Source organism: Crinia signifera, chromosome 1 (assembly GCF_055691185.1).
Source record: "Crinia signifera chromosome 1, ASM5569118v1, whole genome shotgun sequence".
Taxonomy (NCBI): Eukaryota; Metazoa; Chordata; class Amphibia; order Anura; family Myobatrachidae; genus Crinia; species Crinia signifera.
The window spans coordinates 459,387,113-459,411,149 of record NC_139217.1 but is presented as its reverse complement, the minus strand read 5'-3'; the positions used below and the strand labels follow the sequence as shown (position 1 = coordinate 459,411,149).

General features: G+C 45.2%; 1 protein-coding gene across 2 annotated transcripts in view; it reads right to left on the bottom strand.

The window, feature by feature from the left end:
- The window catches only part of WDR7 (WD repeat domain 7), a 298,065-nt gene that overhangs the window by 30,893 nt on the left and 243,135 nt on the right, over positions 1–24,037 (bottom strand). For both annotated transcript variants that reach the window (XM_083155233.1, XM_083155236.1), the window contains one exon: positions 18,048–18,147. In XM_083155233.1, coding sequence (XP_083011359.1) covers positions 18,048–18,147 — 100 coding nt within the window. The remainder of the gene's footprint in view (positions 1–18,047; positions 18,148–24,037) is intronic.

Below are 24,037 nucleotides of genomic sequence, written 5' to 3'. Positions count from 1 at the left end.
TGTGTGACCGCTGACGTCAGCACTGCAAGACTGGGAGAGAAAAATAGTTTGGCAAGGATCGATTTTTATTTTTAAATACTATTTTATTTTCATACATATGACATTTAGGGAAAGTACGTATTATTGTAGTCAAGTGAATTTCTGGCACCTAAACCTAGCCCATGCTACAATACACACTACCTTAATTTTTATACAACCAGTCCCAAAAGGTATAAGGTCGCTAGGTCTACAAGCACGAGGTCTACATGACTGGAGGTCGACATGGGGTTAGGTTGAGAGGTCATTAGGTCAACACAAGCATTAGGTTGACATGGGGAAGGTCTAAAGGTCAACATGGGGGTTTTCATTTTTTTTTGAGCCGACATGCGTCGACAGGTGATATTTCCTGCCCTACCACCCACTAGGGCATGGTGGGAGAATAAAACAGAGTGCCGAGTGTAGCAAGCCCTGCGAGGGGACGCGGTGCACTTTTTTTAGTGTCCATGTCGACATTGGGGTAAACCCCCCCGATAAGCCCCACGTAGACCTTTTGACTATCAACCTAATGCTTGTGTTGACCTAATCCTATGTTGTCCTTCAGTCATGTGGATCTAATGCTTGTTGACCTAGTTACTGTCTATCCAATGATCCACACCCTCCCAAAAGACCTGAAACTGGCAGCATTGCTTTATGGTGATGGTAATATGGGTTTTAGACCCAGCAGATCTCCCGGGATCCTGTGTCCGGTGCAAACAAAGTTCTATTATTCATACTCTGCAGATCTGCAGGAAGGCTCACAACCTAATATGCTCTGTACCAATGGCAGAAGTAGACTGTACAATCTGTACATGTAAATTGTGAGGTTTTCTGTGAAGAACATGTGGCTACATCCAGTTGTCTGCCAAAACATATAAACAGAGAGATACAGACCAAACTGTGCTAGAAGCACCACAGCAGAGTCACACCTCAGGCAGGGAAGAGGAACTGCATGGGTTTTGAAAGATGCAGTGTGCTAGAATGAAAAACACCTAATGGTGCAAGACCATGTCTAGCACTGCGTAGGCTATTATCTGGCTCCTCTTTGCAGGGAGTGCGATTTGTAGACCCAGGGCCGGACACCGCCTTGTCTATACATGACAATTCAGTATACAGGTGAAACCATACACATGGAACCACCGTTTACACACATTGCTGTCTATTTAGGACCCATGTAACACGATCCATCTGAACGCTATTGTAATCCTCTACTATAGTTATCATAGTGATGAGGTATTACAGTATGATTCCCTTTCTTCTGTTCAAAGGAAAATGTGGTTTCTGGGAAACGTTTCTCTTAACTGCCGAGCAGAGAAGAAAATCGGTTCTGCCCCTCCCCCCAATGTAGACTAAGAGGTAGATAAAGGAGGATGATTGACAGCTCTGACAAAAGCTTAAGAAACCTGCATCAAGACATAGGAATGTACGGAGCAGAGGAGAGACTCGGAGCGCATCCCGGAACATGCCACAAATGATGTGCATTCTAACATTCTCCTGATGCAAATGACATTTTCTCCCTTGACCTCATTGTAGCACTTTCTAGTGTTTTGCGCCGGTCTCTTCTCTTTGCTTCCAAGTCGCTATGTCCCATCTCATTGAGAGCGTTACATAATAACATTCTGAAATCCCAGCGGTATCTGGTAAGGATCCACGACCTCCACTGAGTGTATTTCTGAGCAACCTCATAAGTGCATAGACTGCGACTGTGCATAGACTGCGATCATTGATAAAACAAGGAGTAACACAAAAGGTATTAGTTATGCAGATAAATGTGGAGCGTTCCCCAGAGAGGCTCGTCTATCTTGTGCGTGGGTCTTGTAATATACAGGCTCGCTAGATTACAACTGGGAGTAACCCGAGTCGCTTGGTTTATGGAAAAGAAAATATTCTCCAACCAAACAGCCATCAATCAAACGTATGTTTTAATCCAATGGTGCAGCAATAAAGTGAGAAGCAAAAATAAGTAAAACAATATATTCTAAAAAGTAATATAATTGCATGAGCTGAACAGGGCCGGCTCCATAAACCGCGGAGAGGAATAGGATACGTATAAGGAATAAGAATAAAAATGTTTTATCTGCTGCACATTCCGGTTCTATTGGTGCGATAATTCAGCTCCCCTAAGAAGGCGGTAATCTCGGGCTGTTACTGTGCACAAAGAGAATGTAATGAAAACAAATATATATTCATATGAAATAAAAATATACATAGAAGATACTGGGCCAAAAACGGTCGCGACACTTCCGCAATTTTTGCTGCCACTCCAAGTTATCTGCAACAAACTCGTCGGAGAACACTGGCCCTGACAGATCGCTCAGCAAACTCTCCCCATAAGGTACCTATAATCGCTGAACTCTGTACATATAAGCATTTTATACGTGGCTAAATCAGGCCCATGGTGTAGAACTGGAGTATGCATCTTACTTCCTTCCCTAATGTGCAGGGCAAGGAAATCTGACAGCCCCCATTATTTATTTATTAACAGTTTCGGTACTTATGTATTAGCAGGGCGCCCGGCTACGCTACGCTGACACCGTACCTTAGGGAACGGTGTCAGCATAGCCATTGACATCTGCCCTGCTAAAATGTCACTTACTTACAGCTCGGCGGGCTGAAGGGCGGGCGGCGGAGCTTCATTGGCTGGCGGCCGGAAGGGGGAGATCCCGGCGGCCTGAACTAAGGGTTACACGCTATGTGGTTACACAATGTACCCCGTTTCATCACAGGTATCTCTAAGAAATCCCACGTCAATGTGTCCTGTAGATGGTGTCCCTTGCGTATGGTAGAAGGAGTCTTCCAAGCTGATCGCCACAAGCTGACATTCAGGTGGAGGCATTGAGCTAGGAGGTAGGAGGCAGAGCACACACAGGGGTAGATGTATGAGGGAGGAGAAGTGAGCCGGAGGACAAGTGGCCCATGGCAACCCATCAGCTGCCCTGTATAATTTTATATTATGCAAATTATAGATGTTACTTCAGTGCTGATTGGTTGCCATGGGCCACTCCTCCTCTGGCTCACTTCTCCTCCCTTATGACTCAAGACACCCAGTTCAAGACAAAAGACGTTGGTAATAGTTATTAATACAGTACATCCTCAGCAAGCTTCAACTGAAGTCTAGTGACATCCAGTGGCTAATCTACCTTTTTCCCCCTGAATTATTAGGTAAAGACAGATGAATCAAAACAATCTAAAGGGTTGTGCAGAACATGCTTCAAGTAACATCGACGTTTATCACCTAACTGTGCCGAAACCCATCATTTCCCAGTAACTGACCCAGTGTACAGTACAGATGTGTCTTCTGTCGTCATTGCTGCAGTCACCTTAAAATGCTCTTCTAATCATTCTTTGTCCCAAGCAAGTTTACTAACATCGAGTGTCCCCCCACCCCCACCGTAAACGCATCTTATTTGCATTGCTATGTGTGTTGGACGCAGGGAGAGAGAGGTTGATTTGGAGGGGTGTCAGGGCGAGCGGACAGGTAGGGATTGCATTGAAAAGATTTGGGAAGGATCAAATCAGCTTAATTTTTCCAATTAGTTGTACTAACCATTTCCAGCTGTTTTTCGGCATGTGGGTGCAAACTAAACAATTGCCCCCACACGCTGCCCGATTATATAACTAGTTGGGTGGTTGGAATGAAATTATTCTGATCACTGGCCAACATAAATACAGAAATAAATAGAAGTGTTAGGAGGCCATAGATGTATATTATATCAAAGTCCTCTGGAAGTGACATCACTGATACGTGGGAGGGGCCAGGTCACACCAACTGTCCTCACATTGCAGCATGACAGTTATCTCCCTTTAACTATATTTCCCATTCTTACCCTAAAACAACGTATATGAGAACGAAGCTGATCAAGTCACTAGAAATGAGTTACATCGCTCATGTGTGACGTTTCCATGCCCCTCCAACATCACATCGCAAGGCTTGCAGCTAACTGAATCAACCTCTAAGTGAGAAGCTACAAGTAAGCCAGGGTTTATGTTGGGCTGAGGGGGTTTATGGTTCCTCTGCAGCCATCACAATATTCCCGTTGTTTGTGGATCCAAAGAGGGAGCAGTTGACTAGAACAGCCCATTTCTACTACAGAAAACAGAAACATACAGGGGGGGGGGGGGGGTAGCTTGATAATGGAGGTAATGAGTTGGAAATGTGTGAGATGCCGGAAAGGAGGACATTCACATGACAGCACATGGGTCCTGGAAGTTCCATATTATAGCCTTCTGCGGGACTTGAGTTAACAAGTTATTGAGTTATTGATTGTGTATTACATCTCTGACAGCCTCGGAGAGGCCAGTAATACTATGATGAGGATGTAATGTGATGTGTTCGATAATGTTTGGACATTGTATATCTTTAAACAGTCTTTAAGAGAAGTGCGGCATTTGTTTATAGGAAGCCGGGCACGTGGGGACATGTCAGAGACACGAACTGGAGAACGTCACAACAGTCCCCAATTCTCTGCTGAACATTTTATATAAAGCTGGAATCCCCCTTTTATTTTCCTGATGTGTTTTTGTGATAGAGATGTACAGCAAGGTGCTTATTACAGGGAATTAATTATTCTTTGACTGGCCGGAAGAACGTCCAGGTTGGCCACATTTGTAGGCATAAGACGGGCCAAAATATGGCAGTTACAGTTGTCAGTGCGGTTCCAATAGGACGTCACACACATGATGGTTATAGTCTACTTCTGACCACATGTACCGACACGCCTGGTAAGAATATCACTGATTATCATACTTTATTTATATAGTGCCACAAGGGATCCGCAGAGCCCAGGTGCAGAGCTTATTATCCCGTTGAGAAGATGCCTCTATATATTCTCTCTAAAACCTCACAGTAAAGGTGCACACACACACACACACACACACACACACACGTATGTACAGCCATGATGGGGACAAAAATCGCTGGGCATACACACAGAGTGATTTTCGCCCGTCCAAGCGATTTTCTCAGGGCAGGACCAGCGGTGAAAGGTGGTGACTTTACTTCTTTTATTTCTTTGAAGCTGACCTGTGCATATTATAATTTTATGTTGTGTTTATTTACATGTATTGCTTTGTAACCTAACCATGGAGTTGTTTTCTCAATAAATTGTAAACATTTCTCAGCATTATCTCTGTGCTCGAAGGACTCGTGTGCCTGTGAGGGGCCCATGCTACATATATGTAACTGTGAATTAGTCAAGTTTTATTTAAGTGTCTGGTGAATGCAAAAGCACCATTCTAATACGCTCTGTGGTGGCAGTTAAGGCCCCCATACACTTCGCCAGGTGTTCTACAACAGTTCCCGTTTTCCACGTAATCCAGCAGGTGCGCAGGTGCACTCATTATTAAGACACATTTTAAAATATCCACAGGTGGAGCTAATTATTCCACTTGTGATTCTGTGTGGAGACCTGGAAAACATGCACTGTTGGGGGTACTTGAGGTCCAGGATTGGGTACCGCTGATCTATCCTCAATACGCAGTGCAGCCTGAGATGCCTGGCGCGAGACTCAGCCATCAGGTCCCAACTGGGCATCTTTATTGTATGTGACCAGAAAACTGTTCTGTGGATACGTGACACTTGTACAGTGTGTGTGTGACGGAGTCTGTATACAGAGCATGATGGAAATTGCATTGGGAAAAATAATCTGCGAATGTAACATCGCAGCACTTCGTGTACAGATTCCGAGACTCAGTCGCACAAGTGTCACATATTTCCTGGTGCGTCCTACAGTAGCTGCATCATGTTGCGACTAATGTAGGGTACACACCATAACGATTTGGCCTCAAATCGTTCTGATTGACTGTGTCAACACAGTCTGTGTCAACACAGTCAATATGGACACTAAAACGTAGCACTGCTTCGGGCATGGTGCCTCGATATGCTTGGCACACTATTTGGTACTTGTGGATTATCACGGCTCCCATCGCATGCCATATATAGTGGCATTCGATGGGATGTGATTTTTAACGGTTTTGACAAAATCGCATGTGATCGCATTGCATGCGGTCGCATCGCATGCGATTTGATCGCATGCGATTTTTAACAGAAAACATCCAAATGTATTGAAATTAGTATGAAACATGTTCAATGGCCCCCAAATGGCATTTTTGAGGCTGTACCACCCCCACTATCAACGCAAACCCGAAGCGTGGCGAGCGGTGGCGGTACGCGTCCTACGACCTTTTCATACCCCCACTATCCACGTCGGCGTGGAGTTGAGAATAGAAAGTGTGGCGAGCGCAGCGAGCCACCGAGCCCGAAGCGTGGCGAGCACAGCGCGCCCCGCGAGGGGACGCGGACACCTGTGAAGCCCGCGAGGGGACGCGGATACCTGTGAAGCCCGCGAGGGGACGCGGACACCTGTGAAGCCCGCGAGGGGACGCGGACACCTGTGAAGCCCGCGAGGGGACGCGGACACCTGTGAAGCCCGCGAGGGGACGCGGACACCTGTGAAGCCCGCGAGGGGACGCGGACACCTGTGAAGCCCGCGAGGGGACGCGGATACCTGTGAAGGTATCTGCGTCCGCTCGCCACGCTTCGGGCTCGCTGCGCTCGCCACACTTTCTATTCTCAACTCCACGCCGACGTGGATAGTGGGGGTATGAAAAGGTCGTAGGACGCGTACCGCCACCGCTCGCCACGCTCCGGGTTGGCGTTGATAGTGGGGGTGGTACAGCCTCAAAAATGCCATTTGGGGGCCATTGAACATGTTTCATACTAATTTCAATACATTTGGATGATTTTCTGTTAAAAATCGCATGCGATGCGATTTTTTCATGTACGATGGCCATCGTGGGAGCCGTGATACTCCACAAGTACCCACTATTTTATTCTCCCACCATGCCCTAGTGGATGGTAGGGCAAGAAATACCACCTGTCGGCACATGTTGACTCCAAAAAAGGTGAAAAACCCCTTGTCGACTTTTGACTGCTGACCTTCCCCAAGTCAACCTAATGCTTGTGTTGACCATTTTGCATGTCGACCTTTTTGGTTTAGACCCGTTGTGCGGATCCTGTTTTTCAGATCCCACCTGCAACAGGTAGGATTTGAAAAGGACTCCTTCAACTGGGTACCGATCGGGAGCAGATCGTATGGAGATCATGTGCTTCAACAGATAGTGGGGCGATCGTCTTACGATCTGCTCCCGATCTCAATCCTTCTGGTGTGTACCAGGCATCAGAAACAGTTCTCAGATACAAGGTGCCTGACGCTGGCAGTGCCTCACAGACAAGAGGGGTTATTTGCCATGATATGCTGCCAGGATGTACGAGGCCACATACAGATATATAACAATGTTATGTCCCCTGCTACAAGTACAATGAAGCGAATGCAGTTAGTTCCCCAATACCCATCACTGCACAGAAGTTAACCTGCAGCTCTCCAGCTACCGGAATCATCCAAGTACTACAAAACCCAACCGCAGAGGGTATAGGTCACCCAGTCCTAATCTACATTGATGCTGAGTTGACCTAATTACCCATGCCCTAATTAGTGCATCTAATAACGAAGAGATAAAAATAACAATGACCCCCCCCCACACACACACACACACACACACACACACTTTCACCACCCCCAAAACTTATGTCACTAATGGGCAGACAGACTAGGTCCCTCTGCCGTCACATTCCGTGTTCTATATAAAGATATGCAGCCGGTAAAAAATAAATGTAATATTCATTGCAAACCCCTAGATAGCACTAGACCTGCTCAGGCCGATTTTGCTGAAAACCTGAATTAATATTTCTCCTGTGCGTCTCTGGTACATTATGCACCCAGGCACGTTCCACAATCGCGTCAGTGGAAAACAAAGGGATTCAGCATTCATTTATAGACAAAGGAAAAATGACTAATTTGACAGCAAGGGCTGCACCCGAACCGACGCGCCAAATATCTGCAGCGCTCGGAAACGGCACACAATAAACGCGCTCCGGAGGAGCCTGTCCGTCGTTTGTACAAGTTGACTTCCACAGTAGAGGACCTATAACATGGTATGTTTTATTATGAGTGTCATGGAGACAGTGTGAAAAATCAAGAGCCACAGGCAGTAAGCTGCAATGGGTCAATAACGCTCACAGAGACATTGTGTAGAGATAATCAACAACAAGGCCCTGGGTTCTCTATGCACTGCAAACAGCTGAAGGGCAAATCAATACGGCTATGGGAAGGACACCGCCATGTTACACTTCCCACAATATACCGTACTGTTATGACTGGAGGAAACAACGGAAATAGAAAAATAAAACAAATAAATGTAATAAAGAAAAAAAAAAAAAAGTTGTTTTTCAATAACCTACAGTTCATTCAAAATAACCCGAACGCTGCATAATAACCCCGGTGTAACCCACATAGAGGAGCCGGCATGCATCGGTGAGTAAGGCATGGCGAGCGGAGGGAACCATGTTGACCTCTGTCAACATTACCACCCAAAAAACGTGAAGAACTCATGCCAACATTGTGACGGTCGATCACGTTCCCGTCAACCTAACACTTGTGTCTAACTTCCGTTATTGTCAATCTAGACACTGTTGACTATGTTTAGATTGCTATCAGGAGGGGGGGGTTTGAGGGGTATGGGTCAATGTGTCGACATGAATTGGGTCGACAGTGCTTAAGTCGACACCTGAAATAGGTCGTCAGTGTTGGAAGGTCGACGCAAGCATCAGGTCGGCAATGGCAAGGTCAACAGTCAAAATGTCAACATGAGTTTTACACGGTTCCTTTTTACCCGAATGTCGACATACTCGACATGGACACCGTCAAAGTTTACCACATCCCATTGCATGGCTCGCTGTGCTCAACATGCTTCGGGCGCGGTGCCTCGCTACACTCGGCACACTATTCTGTTTTCTCACCACGCCGTAGTGGATGGCAGGGCCTGCAATACCGTCTGACTGCACGTCGGCTCAATAAAAGCTTTTGACTGTCAACCTTGCCATTGTCGACCTAATGCTTGCTTAGACCTTCCAACCCTGTCAACCTATTTCAGGTGTCAAACTAAGCCCTGTTGACCTAAATAGAGTCCCCCTAATAACCGTATCCCGATAGGACACCTATACTTTGGAGGCGGTGGTCAGGGCACAGCGCACCGCACAGTTATATGCCCTTGTGAGGTCACTAAGTCTGTACATCAGTGAATCTATGCAGAGCTGACACTGTTAGAGCTGCCTGATCAGTACACACATTACAGCGGCAGCCCGGCTGTGACTCAGGGGTTATCAGTCTTCCTTATAGCGCCCTCCGATGTCTCCGAACACTTATCAGACCAGTAACGTCAGCACATGCTTACTAGGAACTCTGTCACCTGCGTACAGGATTATTACATTATATTTATGCCTTTACTGCCAGCTCAACTACTGTGTGTAGTGCGATAGGTAAATGCACGGACAGCATTGACGACGTTACAATGGAAACAATGACCACGTGATGTAAGATGTAACAGTATAATTCATTAACCTTTTACTAACTTACTACAGTACTGTACATATAAATGTGGGAATTCATTTGTACTGTGGGTGACAGCAATGGAGGCCGCACGCTGCTGTGGATGACTGCAAAGGAGGCCACGCGCTGCCGTGGATGACTGCAACGGAGGACGCGCGCTGCGGTGGACGACTGCAACGGAGGCCGCGCGCTGCCGTGGAAGACTGCAACGGAGGCCGCGCGCTGCCGTGGAAGACTGCAACGGAGGACGTGCGCTGCCGTGGATGACTGCAACGGAGGCCGCTGGTTGACGTGGATGACTGCAACGGAGGCCGCGCGCTGCCGTGGATGACTGCAACGGAGGCCACGCGCTGCAGTGGAAGACTGCAACGGAGGCCGCGCGCTGCCGTGGATGACTGCAACGGAGGCCGCGCGCTGCCGTGGTTGACTGCAACGGAGGGCGTGCGCTGCCGTGGATGACGGCAACGGAGGCCGCACGCTGATGTGGAGGACTGCAATGGAGGCCGCGCGCTGCTGTGGATGACTGCAACGGAGGCAGCGCGCTGCCGTGGATGACTGCAACGGAGGCAGCACACTGCCGTGGATGACTGCAACGGAGGCCACGTGTCACAAACTAAATCTACAAAACAAATGCATGCATAAAGCAATGTCACTTCATAGCGGTTCATCACTGACCTGTCCTGCAGGATAGGTTCTCCAGTAGAACCTTGTGGAGCTGGGACATTAGCACAGCCATCTTTCTCTGACTGTGACCCATCAATCCAGGACCAGCACTGCCGCTACAGACAACTAACTACCAGGGTGGCCTATAGAGTCTCCCTTCAGTGCATCTTCCATTGCCAGTGCAACTTCTGATGTTCCTGGGCGCTTCTCAGAGTCATTCCCTACTACCATGTAATATCGGCTCAGCATGCCCTGCTGTTCCTCGGCGCACACCCAGCAGCTCCTGGTACTGAGACACACCCCTGTCTACTGTGCTACAAGTTATACCAGTCTCAGCATGTCCTGCTCGCCCTGTCTATGGTTATTTCAAACCTAAGCACAGGTTGCGATTTCCTGGTCCCAACTTTACAATTAAAGTTATAATTAGTTATAAGATCATTTTGCCGAAATCTAGCGGTTATTTCGTAAAAATCGCACTGGGACCAACAAGTTGCGCCCGATTACATATGGCCTGTTACACTGAACCAATCTCAGACCAGTCAGCAGTTTATTGCGGCAGCTGCAACCAACGAGCATGGTGGCTGGGCTGTTTAGCATGCTAACTGGGACGATTAGCATGTTAAACAGTCCGATTAGCATGCTCATTGATTGAGAAGCTTCTTTGGAGAGGAGGGTCTGCGAAGAGCTTTAAATAGAATGTACAAAAGAGAACATGCCACAGAGGTGAAAGCTCCTCCTCATCAATTGGAAAGAAAGAGAAGGGACTTGTTCAGTTAAATAATTCATACTTACATAGAACGGAGGCTTTCGTAAATACATGAATAATTTTCTTACATTTATAACTGTAGTTTACTAGGTTTAATCCTTATGTGAATTACCGCAGTATATTTATTATTCAATATGACATGGGCTTTAAACCATTTAAATGTGAATAGTTTGGAAAATATAGATTTAAATTCACGGTTCTAAAAAATTGTCCAAGGGGTAAATGTTTCAGTATATGTGATGCAAGCAATGGGCGGTTTCTGCAGAGCCTGCCCTCTGTTTTAAAGGGACGTTTATTTAAAAGGCAAAAACAGGTGGATACCGCCTTCATTCATTTTATTATTTTTTATTCTTTTTACGGGTTTCGGAATTTTAATAATAAAAAAAAAAAAGGCTGTAAACCGTATCGCACGTCAAGCCGGACAAAGCGACATGACAGGAGGTGCCTGTACCATTTAACCTTCCAAGTGTATTTTTTGGAAGCCGCTTTTCCCAGGTCATCAGGGATTTGTCATGAGAAATGTCAGCAGAACCGCACATAGTCTGTCTATATATAATATATACATTGACGAGGATCACATACGCAGAGATTCAGATGAAGTTTTTGTTCTGTATGTTGAAAAGCAGGTCACAGCGTACCAGATAAATTCCACAGGCAAGTGAGATACAGGCAGCAGCATACAGGTAATCACAGCAATTGAACAGACTCTTGCAAATGCTCACATCCCGGCCTATCACTTGGGCAGCTAATCCACCACCAGGAGCATTTACCCTTGGCTCTGGAAACACTTATAACAGGAGATCACAGGTGCTGCCGATTACCCAACCTTGCTTCTGCTCCAAAACCTGGTCTTGATCCTCCACATTACTCACATGTGGAGATATGCTGTCGCTGCCACAATACCCATGTAGTGTTGGATGCATTTTGCGCTTAAGCTTCCTTAGGCGAGACAAAACAGAGGGTGGCGAGCGAGTAACTGTTGCTCGAGCACAGAAAGGACACGGAATTACTAACCAATCCAGAACTTTAATTATATTAATTATACTCATTCAAAATGTAATTCTGGGCTATACAACATTATTGTATAACAAACATCTTTTATTATACCTAGATAAATCATGACCTGTCACTTATAATAAATATAAAATTAATGACTCAATTCCCGCTCGAAAAAAAAAAACTAGTACAAATAAATATGACTTCTAGGTACAGTAGCATAATAGTACGCATACGCACAGCATAAATAAGATAGCGCCGCATGTAGCAGTCGGAACTAAACAAGTTACAAGTACATTAGTTTTGCCTTGTGTGTGACTGTTGGAGAGAAATCAGACATATTCCAAACCTCAAAATCAATAGATGTTTTCCACGCTGAGTGTCTCTGTATCGGCCATGCATGCCCCATATTTACAGACATTTTCTGAAGTGGTTAGTGGAGGTCAGAGGTGTTGATAAAAAAGCCTAGTTAAGTGCTGACTGCCACATGTATCCGTGGATGAATCTGCAATGGAAATCTTCCCCCTGGCTTGGTTTGCCCTTGCCGCTGTAGATAGGCTCTCGTACTGTATCTTATCTCGCCCACTGTTTCAATCCTATTAAAGAGATGTACCGTGCACAAATAACGGGTTGAGAGAAATATTCCGGGATTTTTATTTTTTTCCTTTCACTGTATTTCTTCTTAGTGAAACCAAAACTAATGTCCAAATATCGATGTACAATGGAAACAAACCCAACAGAAATGACTTCAAAATGATGTGAAAAGAATACAAAGGTCGTTTACTAATGTACAGAAAAATGCATCACTATTGAGCTTTGCTATCTCTACGGGAACAATAATCTGCCCACTTGGCACATCCGTTGTTACATGCCAACAATATTGGTTTTGGGGACCATCTCCGAAAAATCAGCAGGTGTCAAATAGGTGTGCTGTGAATCTTAATGGAAACGTACACAGGACAAAGTGTATATTTTAGTGTTCGTTCTAGCACCCGCCATATTTGAAAACCCATGCAGTTCCTCTTCCGTGCCTGGGGTGTCGCTGTCTGCTGTAGTGCTTCTAGCACAGTGTAGACTGTATTTCAGCACTGATATGCAAACCAGACCTGTTCTAGAAACACCACAGCAGACAGTGACACCCCAGGAAGGGAAGAGGAACTGCATGGGTTTTCAAAGATAGCGGGTGCTAGAATGAACACTATATTTTCACCGACCAATAGTAGTTACCAACCTGATATCTCATCACTGGTGAGAAACAATTAATCCTAACCCCACATTCTCGCTGCCTAAATTACTGTCCTTTGTTCCCCACATTTAATCTGTCTGAAAATCATGCTACATGCATCTGAAAACCATATTCCATATATGCCCTCACCTTACATAAGACAATGCTAAAACTCTAACTCGTGCTCTCATCATCTCCCACATTAATTATTGCAATAGTCTCCTTACTGGTCTTACCCAATACAGACTCTGACCACTATAATCCATCATGAATGCAGCTGCGAGCAGTGGTGTAAAAATGGCAGTGTGGCTTGGGGTATCCGGCACTGTGGGGGCGGCATGGTCTCTGTAGATTCCAATAGGTCCGGTTGTCCATATTAAATCTGCTGAAAATATCCCTCCAACAATGGCCACTGCTGTGGTGGAGACAGAAGTTAGAGGTCCTACTGGATAGCATATATCGCTATCTGGAAGTTTCAGATTCTGGTTAGCGATATATAAATATATGGTGAGCTCACTGCCAGTATCCACCAGTAGCCAGATCTCTGCCCTCCTACTGCACCAGCATCCAGAACAGGGACGTTTTTCCAGCACTGCAACCCATCGCTCTCCTTGTTTCGGGCAGTGCCGCTGCACATGACCAGGCTGGCCGCACTCAAAGCACACCAAGGGAGGCGGAGCAATTGGTTTAACCACTAGGACCTGAGTTCTGGGCTTAGGTATTGGCACGTACCCTGACCTGGCTTTAGTCAGCTTTCCCAGCATCAGGAGCCGCTCAATCAACACCGCCAACTCCGAAAAATGTCTGGGGGGTCAGCCTGAAGAGCCCACTGCTGCACTGAACGGTCTAACACCCGCATAGCCTGGTCCAGTGCAACTATCTCCACAATCCTCACTGGGCAATGGGTGTAATAACCAAAGCAATGCTTCTTTACAAACACTGTAGCCAAACCTCGTTTAAGAGTTATCAGCCCGTCAAAATGATGGAATACCATAACAGTAATGTCACTGCCTGCAACTGTGCTCACCCAAACAAAGCAACACTTGTATTGCACTGTCAGGTGCCATCTAGTGGCGCCAACGTGCAAAACACTACCATTCCCCCCCACCCCCCATACAGGGGAGGAGCAGTATTAACCTTTTTCTATATATGGGATTTTCATGCAAACCACTACTGGAGGTGAAGTGCCTTCTCCTCACCGGATCTGGGACCTCTTCATGCCCATCACCAGAAATCAGATCTCTTTCTTACTAAAACTAATTAGATAACTACAATGGGCAGTATTCAATGTTTTTTGCGAGCTGTGACAGCGAGCATGGTCAGTATTCAACTGACCCCCTGCACACGCCGTTTCCACCTCAATGGATATTTACAGCGACATGGAAATGGTGTGTGCGGCCGTTAAAACAGCGAGGCTCCCTGCATTAGCCGTGAACCTCGCCACTTTGGGGAATACATTCCCCCGGAATGTTGAATACGGGTTTAACGACGAGGGTCGCTTCTTTACGGCCATCATCACCGTTTACCCCCCCCCCCCCATCAGTCGCATTGAATACGGCCCAATTACTTTCTACAAAATACAAGGTAAGATAAAACCCACCCCCAGATTTTAAAGGTTAACAAAACAGGCATGGTAAACGCTAGTCAAAATTGTAGAAGAATTGTTGTAAATACAGTTTATTTTAAACGGTTTTTAAATGTGATATTGTCCAGATGGTGGCCTTCATTCACGATATACATTATATACATTTGTACACTTATTTTCTGAAGTTTTTCATCACTCGGTGGAAAATTTCCAGCATTATTCCTGCAAATTCCTGATGAAGCTCACTTTTATTTGTATAGCTAACTTAATGAGCAGAATTTTTGTTGCTGGGCAGAAAACAATCCTCACCCGCTTCTTGAAGGCCTCTAGAACAGCCAATGGGGTCATCTGAGAGCAGAGTACTGCAGACATCCGCCAAGAACCATTAATGAACCGAAGGCTGCTATTCACCACAAAACAACGACATCTTATTCAAAACCAACTGAAAATAAACTGTATTCCGTGCACTTTTAGATTATGTACTAGCATTTACCCTGCCATTTTTGTTCAGCATTACCTTTATAATAGACTACTTTCTTCCCAATATTCATGCCGTCAAGTTATCAATATTAGGTTTGTGCTTGCCAATGTAGAATCTCAGAGCACTTTGTACCTGCAGAACCCGGGAACAATGGCTTGCCCCTTTTGTTGTCGAACGCTCTTCAATTCTTGGGATTATAAAAGGTTTTCTGACAGCAGTTATTGAAAAGTGCTTGTGCCAGAGATCTTTTGCTTCTGACTTGTATAGACTTTGCTGACGACGACAGAACGCTTTATATTTCTATATTTCTGTCTAAGAAACCAGCAATTTAGCCATGCGGGCAAGGGAAGCCGCTAAGTTTAAGGGGCTATTACACTCCACTCAGCCAACTGGTTGGCAATTTTTTCCTTATAATGTCAACAGAAGCACTCCATCCAGTTTATTAAAGGGATAATGCAACAAGAAATCATATTTGTCAGATGTTTGCCTAATAAATGGATTCTGACCATAGACAGGTAAGGGGACAGAGAAATGTGTCACTTCGTCAAGCAGGGAAACGCTAAGGAGTCCCTGGATGGTGTAATCCTCTTCCATGCCCAACGCTGTCAGGGAGACTTAACAGGATCTCCTCCCTTAAACTGGATACACACTATAAAGGTCCATACACACCGGGCATTTCATACACACAGAGTTTTGCCCTTCTAAGAGATGGACGACTTTCCTTAGCAGGACACATGCACATGACAACACAGAATAAGGTCCTGGAAAAAGTACAGGTGTACAGACGTTAGGCGCGCACACACAGCGTGGGTTTCAGAGTACCCAGAAACCCCCCCTGCCCGCTGAGCCTACGGCAGCTGTCTCTCCTGTAGACAGGGAAGACTGCTGCTGGGCTGACAGCAGGGGGAGCAAGCTGCGGTGGCAGTGTGCAGCTCCTCCAAGTCTGTCAGTGCTCCGTGTGGCTGTGTGAGAGCAGGCTGGGGGAGGCAGGGATTTGTCTCCAACAACTACACAGGTACACTCCTCTGTGTTTGAGGGAGCGGGGGGAGAGGGTTATATGCTGCGTGTGTTTTTGTGGATATGGTGTATGTGGGTATGTATGCTGTGAATGCATGTAGATATGCTGTGTGTATGTACAGTATGCTACACACACACCCATATAGCATGCATACACACTGCAGACACAAACACATATACTATACATTTACACATATGCTATGTGTTTAAATGTATGGTATGTGTGTTTGTGTCTGCAGTGTGTATGCATGCTATATGGGTGTGTGTGTACAGAAGAATGTGTGTGAAACCCCCCAATGAAAATCCTGCGTTTGCCCCTGACGTTGGAGTATGACTCTGTGTATGAAGTACAATGGAACTTGGGAAGGAAGAGAACGTTTAGATAGAAATGTACAGATTTAAAAAAAAAGCATTTTGCCTCTGTTGTTCCACAGGGTCTTTTTCCAGGAAAACATTGTAACTATCCATTTCTTAGGCAGATACAGCGGCAGCCATCCACTGAAGATCATTCAGTGCCACATATAATTTTAATCAGCAGAAGCGGCTTGTGAGTCCTATTTGAGGATAAAACACTATTTAACAGAAAAAGATGCCAAAAATACACCCAGTGCATGAGTTACATGGAGCTTACGTGGGGATGAGATCAGTATCTTGGTGGTCAGGATGCCGGAATTGATACGGATGCGGAATTCCCAATACCGTCAGAAGGGACCTCGAAAGGATCAGGATGCAGACACCAGAATGCCAACAGCCATAATCCTGATCGAGGAGTAGGGAAGGGGGGTTAGGTTTGGGCACTAGTGGGGGAATTAGTGTTAGGTGGGGGTGTGACAAGGTTTGGGTTAGACTGCAGGGAGGGGGTTAGGTTTAGGCACAAGAAAGGGTTAGGCAGCGGATAGGGGGGTTTAGGCCCTGGTGGGGAGGGTTAGGCTGCTGGGTGGCAGGGTTGGAGTAAGGCAGTGTGTGTGTGGGGGGATTAGGCTGCTGCAAGTTTGGGTTAGAGCAGGGGTGACCAAACCTGTCCTCAAGATCTACCAACGGTGCATGTTTTCCAGGCCACCTGTGGACCTATAGTAGGAATGAATGCAGCAGGTTTTAAAATGTGACAGTTAGTAATGACTACAGCTGTGCACCAGCTAGGTGATCTGGGGAATGTGACAGTTAGTATTGACTACAGCTGTACACCAGCTAGGTAACCTGGAAAACGTGGAACGTTGGTAGATCTCGAGGACCGGTTTGGCCACCCCTGGGTTAGAGTAAGGGGGGAAGCAGATGCACTTAAGAGGGAAGGGGGCCCTCGTGCAGGTTCCGATTGGGCATTCTCTTCTCCAGCGGTGCAGAGACTGCGGCGCATGTGCAGGTCACCGTGTACATTGCACCCGCTCCACATTCTTGAGGCCATTTTTCCAGTGATTTCTGTGCTGTGCAGCCAGCATCGGACTTACGGAGAGAGATACGCCAGTGCGGAGAGGGTTAATACACGTACGGTGACCCGGTCAGAATTCTACATATTGGGGTCGCCGGGGTCATAAAACATGTATCCCCTCATATGTAATATATAACGCGACTTGTATCGCATGGAGGATAGATGCATGGTGACACATCTGTGCTAAAAAGTCAAAAATCCACAACCAACATTATCGGATGACGGGAAAACAAAGGCGCATTTTTCGAAGTGACCTTAAATTCACACCCACTGACTCATGACTTGCCCTCTGACGGGTTTACTTTCTTAATCAAAACATTTAATCTTTCCAGCTTTAATATGTAATGTTTCAGCAAATCAACATGCTAACTGGTGCGGATCATGTGAGAGTACATTACCGGGAAAGCGGAATCTCATACGCACTCACCTGGCACTTTCCAGTCCGGATGTCATACAGGGCCACCGAGCCAAGGCGGGCTCCCACTGCTATTCTGTGGCTGCGCTCACAGTAACTGACCATGTAAAACCTGCGGACACGGAACAGATGAGGAGGAATAAGTTACTCTATCGATGGAGCAAATAACATTACCGAGGTACAGCGCAAATAATTGGTTTCTTAACTCCTATGGCCCGAGTTCGTCCGGTACCTTGCACGGCCGCCAAACGTGGAGGTTTTTTAAAGGGGAAATCGATTGTGGTTTTGCCTTGTTATAGATTGCCCCTTTAAGTAAACCTCTGAGTTCGTCTGGCATCCTGAACGGCCACCGAATTCGGAGGCTATTACATTTGGTGACTAATGGATCTGTATGTCATGTAAGCATCGTGGGTGAGATTTAATAGGATGAGAGATTCAGAAAATTAGAGATTTGGTAAGAAATCTCCATTTTTTTTAAAGCGGAAATCATTCACACTGCAAAACCAGTTGTAAAACTAGGTGTAAATGATTGCCGCTTTAAAAAAACTGGAGATTTCTTACCAAATCTCTCACTTTCTGAATCGCTCATCCTATTAAATCTCACCCTGTGTGTTTAAAGGTGTATCCCTCTAGAATTTGTCACATTTATATATGTAAAAGGTTAAATACTCCTTACCTCTACGGTGAAGTACCATTAGTGACCACTAGAGGCCACTCAACGGAGTAAATTACTCCTTAACAGAAAGTGAAAGCAAAATGATCTGTTTAACATTTGGTGAATATGGAGAGAGGGAGCTGTGAAGACAGAGATTGGAGGTAGGAGCAGATAGGGATGAATGGGACCTACACACGGAGCGATTTCCATGCTAGGACCTAAGGGTCGCCATAATACCGACCTTTTGTCAACATCAACTTGCGGAAAATATAATGTTTTTATTTAGGGTGTTACATTTTTATTTTATTATATTTTAATGGAATAAATCTGTTTATTTCAAGAACTCCTACTCAGTCATCACCAGCTGAACTGAATAGATAGCGTTTTTATTGAGGGATCGGTACGATTTGTTGTTATGTACAATACCACAACCCTGAAATTGCAGATTTAAAGGGCCGTTAAGCCTGAAAGAGGAGTTATCTTACAAAAGCATTACTATGGGACATTTATATAAACAACAATTGTAAGTTTGTGCCTTATGTGAAGGTCTACTAGCTGGACCCATATAGTCTTAGTATTAGATCCCGGTTACTGAGTAAATATTCACATCGGAAGTCCATAAAAACGATATTTATTAAAAGTCTGTTTCATGAGACGTTGTTGATGCAATATTTCATCTTTCACTTTAGCCCTTGTACATAGGGGAATTTAGAACTGATGTGTAGAAGAACCCAACGCGTTTCGTCTTACAGGAGACTTCATCAGGGGTTTTCAAAAAGTTGAAGGGGTTCGAAATGCAAGTAGCTTAAAAAAAAAAAAGAGGTGATTATATGAAGGCGAACCAATGTTTAGTTGGTAATATACCTGTGATGCATTAAGCTTCCTGGTTAATTAAAAGTACATTAAGTAAGTTTGGGTATCCCAGATTATGCAGATCCCCTTTAAATCTATAATAAGGTTATTGATTTCATAAAGTGCAGAAACAAAATCAAATAAGGGCTCATGAGCTCAATATTAGCTGCCAATGTGGAGATAGGATCCTGTGTAAGGCTCTTTAAAAGTGCAGTTAGGCAAAATGGGATAGCCAAAATTGGCCATTAGCCTGCATCGCACTGTGTGTATGCACCATTATACAGAAGTCAACTAACAGGATTACGGGTTAAAAGATCTACAATTTTTTTCAGGTAGCCTATTCAATTGCAGCCATTTTCATCCAGTTTTCCCGCCAGTGCCGCTTTGTGCAATTTTTTAAAAGTTGAATCGGCATTGACGAAATATTGTGGAAAATGGCCACATTTTCGACTAAAACCTATGGATCAGTGAGTAATTCGCCGATACACGTGTTTTCTGACCTTGCTGATTTTTCAGACAGTTGAAAATCATCAAAAAGTGCAGATTTTCGACTGTCGGAGTGAACAACTCCTAGATAGACTGTCAGTATGTTGACACCAAATTAAAGATGTGCACAATGTTGAGAGTGACAAAAAGGTAGACATTGACAAGGTGGACACAATCAAAATGTCGACATGGCAATGTTTGATTGACACATGAAAATGTTGACATGAGTATTTCATGTTTTTTTTGTTTTCAGGGAGGTCAATTTCGACACCGCAGCGGTGTAGCGCGTACCCTCACATTACCATTCCCAATTGACATTTTCCTTGTATTGACCTTTTGGTGTCAACCTATTGACCGTCTATCATCCAGATGGCAGCGTACACTTTCTGTACTTTAAATATAAATACAAGATCTAATTCTGTTAGGGTGCGGGATTAGGGTGGCAATCCTGGGATCGTCTGGATCCTGGGATTTGGCCCCCAAATTCCTGGGATTTCAATCGCGGGATTGGAGTGCGTTTCCGATCCTGGGATTAGACTGCTCATGCGGAGTCTAATGCCGGGCAGCGTCTGAGGACCCGGCTGTTCCCGATCCCGGACGTGTGGCTCTGCACAGCGTGGCGGTCAGAGATCACGCTGGGCAGGCCGCACCACTGCTGCCCTCACGCTTCCAGGGTCACCGCCGCACCCGGTCGTCCACATTTGCCCGGGTCTTTTTTAAATTAGGGAAGCCAATCCCAGGATTGAGCATTTTTCAATCCCAAATAACAGCCACGGAACTTTTCCATAAATATATTTGTGCATTTCATCACTTTCTCTTTTATATAAGCCAACTTGCGTTTAAGGATTTGTTATCCTTTAAATAAACAGGCAGGATGAATGCAATTATTGTAATATTGGGCGCTGCAGAATTCTGTATGAGAACGCTTTCTAATAGGCCTGGAGAGCGTCAGAACAGAACACTCCAAATACAATGTTAATATCAGGAGGCGGTAAAAGGTGAAAGCATCTATTCTTCTGGGTTAAACACATTACGGCAGATGAAAGGTATCTAGACCTTACAGGAGTGACGTTGGCCCGAGGACCAGAGTAGCTGCAGAAAATCTCATTTGTCCAGGGATAAATGTCGCCAAGCATTTAATAGATCTCATTCTTCACAGGCAGCAACCAATGAGGAAAAACATCCTGCAATTCATCTTTGGTTTCCTTGGGGGGTTAACACACTCGGCTGGTCAATCTCAAACGCAAATGAAGTCTCGGCAGCACTCATCAAGGGTTATGGATAGATTTCAGGAGACTCTGGAACTTGGAAGCTGCGATGGGACTTTTACGTTTATAACGGAAGATATTCTCAGCTCTACGTTATTGGACTCTTGGTTTTGAACAACCAAACAAGAAACTATGGCTCTTTTTTGGGGGTTTTAAAGCTAAAATGAGGACGACACTTCTTGGTGCCACACATTTCTTGAGTGAACCAATATTCCCAAGAACAAGGCCTACTAATTCTCATATGGGCCCTGCTGGATATCTCATTCTACAACCATGGGTATTAATATGAAGTTGGTTGTTCCTCTGCTGCTAGAAGAGAACCCCACTCTTCTTTAAGGCTTTCCATTAGGTTTGCTACACCACCAGTAGTCAGGTTGTACAGTAGTCATGTTGGCTCAGAGACGTTGTTCCGATTCCTGCTAAATGTGGACTGGGTTGAGGTCAGTTCTCTGAAAATCAGGTAAGTTCTTCTACACAACAGACTGTAAACCATCTATTGCTGGATCAATCTATGGGCACAGGTGGACCGGTCATTCAAAAATGTAAGGTGGCCTTACCAAACCAGGGCCACAAAGTTGTAAGAACACACGTTTCTAGACTGTCACAGTATGGTGCAGCATTACCGTTTCCTATTACAAGAACCAATGGATGCTGACCAACCACCAAATAAGAGCGGAGACCAATAATCCTTCTCCATCGAGGTTACAGCTGGCAGGGAGTGTTGGTCTACAGTCGACAAACCCGTCATTGTCTGCCAGCCTGCGGGATGGGGAAGCATTGCACGTCCCTTTCAGTGTTTCCACTGTCCCAGAGCCCAATGGTGTAGCGATTTTACACAACTTTATACGGTGCTTGCACAGGGCCATGTCTGTGTGAGGCTGGGGCAAACTGATGCCGCATTAAGGGTTCGGTAAATAAGATTGCAGCCTTTGGGGAAGAGGCGGAGCTCCAAAAACCAATATGGTAAACGGCAACTCTCAAACATCATTTTAGTCACATAATATCATGAGCTATATAGCAGGGCTGCAACTTTGGGGTCCTGTTTATTTATTTAATTATTATTTAACAGTTTCTTATATAGCGCACACATATTCCGCAACGCTTTACAGAGCATATTTGAACATTCACATCAGTCCCTGCCCCAGTAGAGCTTACAATCTATATTCCCTACCACATGTACACGCACACACAGACATTATATGGTTAATTTGTTAGGAGCCAATTAACCTACCAGTATATTTTTGGATTGTGGGAGGAAACCGGAGTACCCGGAGGAAACCCACGCAAGCATGGGGAGAATATACAAACTCCACACCGTTAGGACCATGGTGAGAATAGAACCCATGACCTCAGCGCTGTGAGGCAGTAATGCTAACCATTACACCATCCGTACTGCCCCGTTCCCCGAGCACTATATTTGAGGGGGTGCAGGGACCGCTAAGTGGCTGCTTTCACCTGACAGTCTCTCCGCCAGCTATTCCTCATCACCTGCAGCAGAATTTACTGCATCTAATGCAGGGGTGGCCAAACCGGTCCTCGAGATCTACCAACGGTCCATGTTTTCCAGATCACCTAGCTGGTGCACAGCTGTAGTCATTACTAACGGTCACATTTTCAAACATTCTGCATTCATTCCTACTATAGATCCACAGGTTGCCTGGAAAACATGCACCGTTGGTAGATCTTGAGGACAGGTTTGGCCACCCCTGATCTAATTGCACACCACGATTGCAGCACCCCTCCCCCGAAATGACTGCCTTTCCCTGGGTGAAATGATATTACAACAGGATAATGACTCAGATCTTAGAAGCAGTACACAATCTGGCTGTACAGTAACTCATTTCAATCAACAGTTGTTTCTGCCCAAATACCCCTATCCCCTGGCCCATCTCACTCTTTGGGGTAGATCCTATTAGCGACGAAGGGTGCGTGGTGCCAATCTCGCACCCTTCACTTGCCCGACTTCACTTAAAATTGCTCACACCCCTATGGAGGAAATGCGAATCACCGACACCTCATAGGAGCGACCCCTTTGTCTATCTGTCTGTTTCCTTTATAGACTGTAGGAACATTGAGCAGAGTCCAATTGTGGTTATGATGCTCCGTAGGTGCTGCAGAAGATGCTGGTGATGTTCAGATCAATAATAATCACATGACCAACGGGGTATCACATCTGCAAAAATGTGCACAAATCAGAGGAAAATACATATCCTGCCTCCCTGATATATGGATGGCACAGTTACAGTGGGGGGCCGAGACAGACAGCAGCACAATCTCGTCTGATCTACTGTAATAACTATTTCATGGCTACCTGATGCTCTGAGTCTTACGCTTATGTTATTGTAGCAGGGCTGTCTTAATGGTGAGTAAAGGCACAATATAATGTAATATGTTGCCGTTTAATAACAAATAATTATTACATAATATATGAATAATCTATGAGAATGGACAGTAAGTCATATCTGGATTCGACGTACTATACAACTACATATCCTAACTAGTGGAAATCTCATACAGAGAAGCTACAACACAGTAACCAGGTATTAATAACAAAGCCTGCGTTATTCGGAATGTGCAATTGCCAATGGCCTGGCACTTCCGACTGGAACGCAAAATATTAAAAGGCAAAAACTGCAGGTGACAAATAAAGAACATCAAGTTCTAATATAATTACAATCTATAATGTCAGAAAAGAACATGAATTGTTCACCACCTATATGGATCATATACTCCTGAAAAAC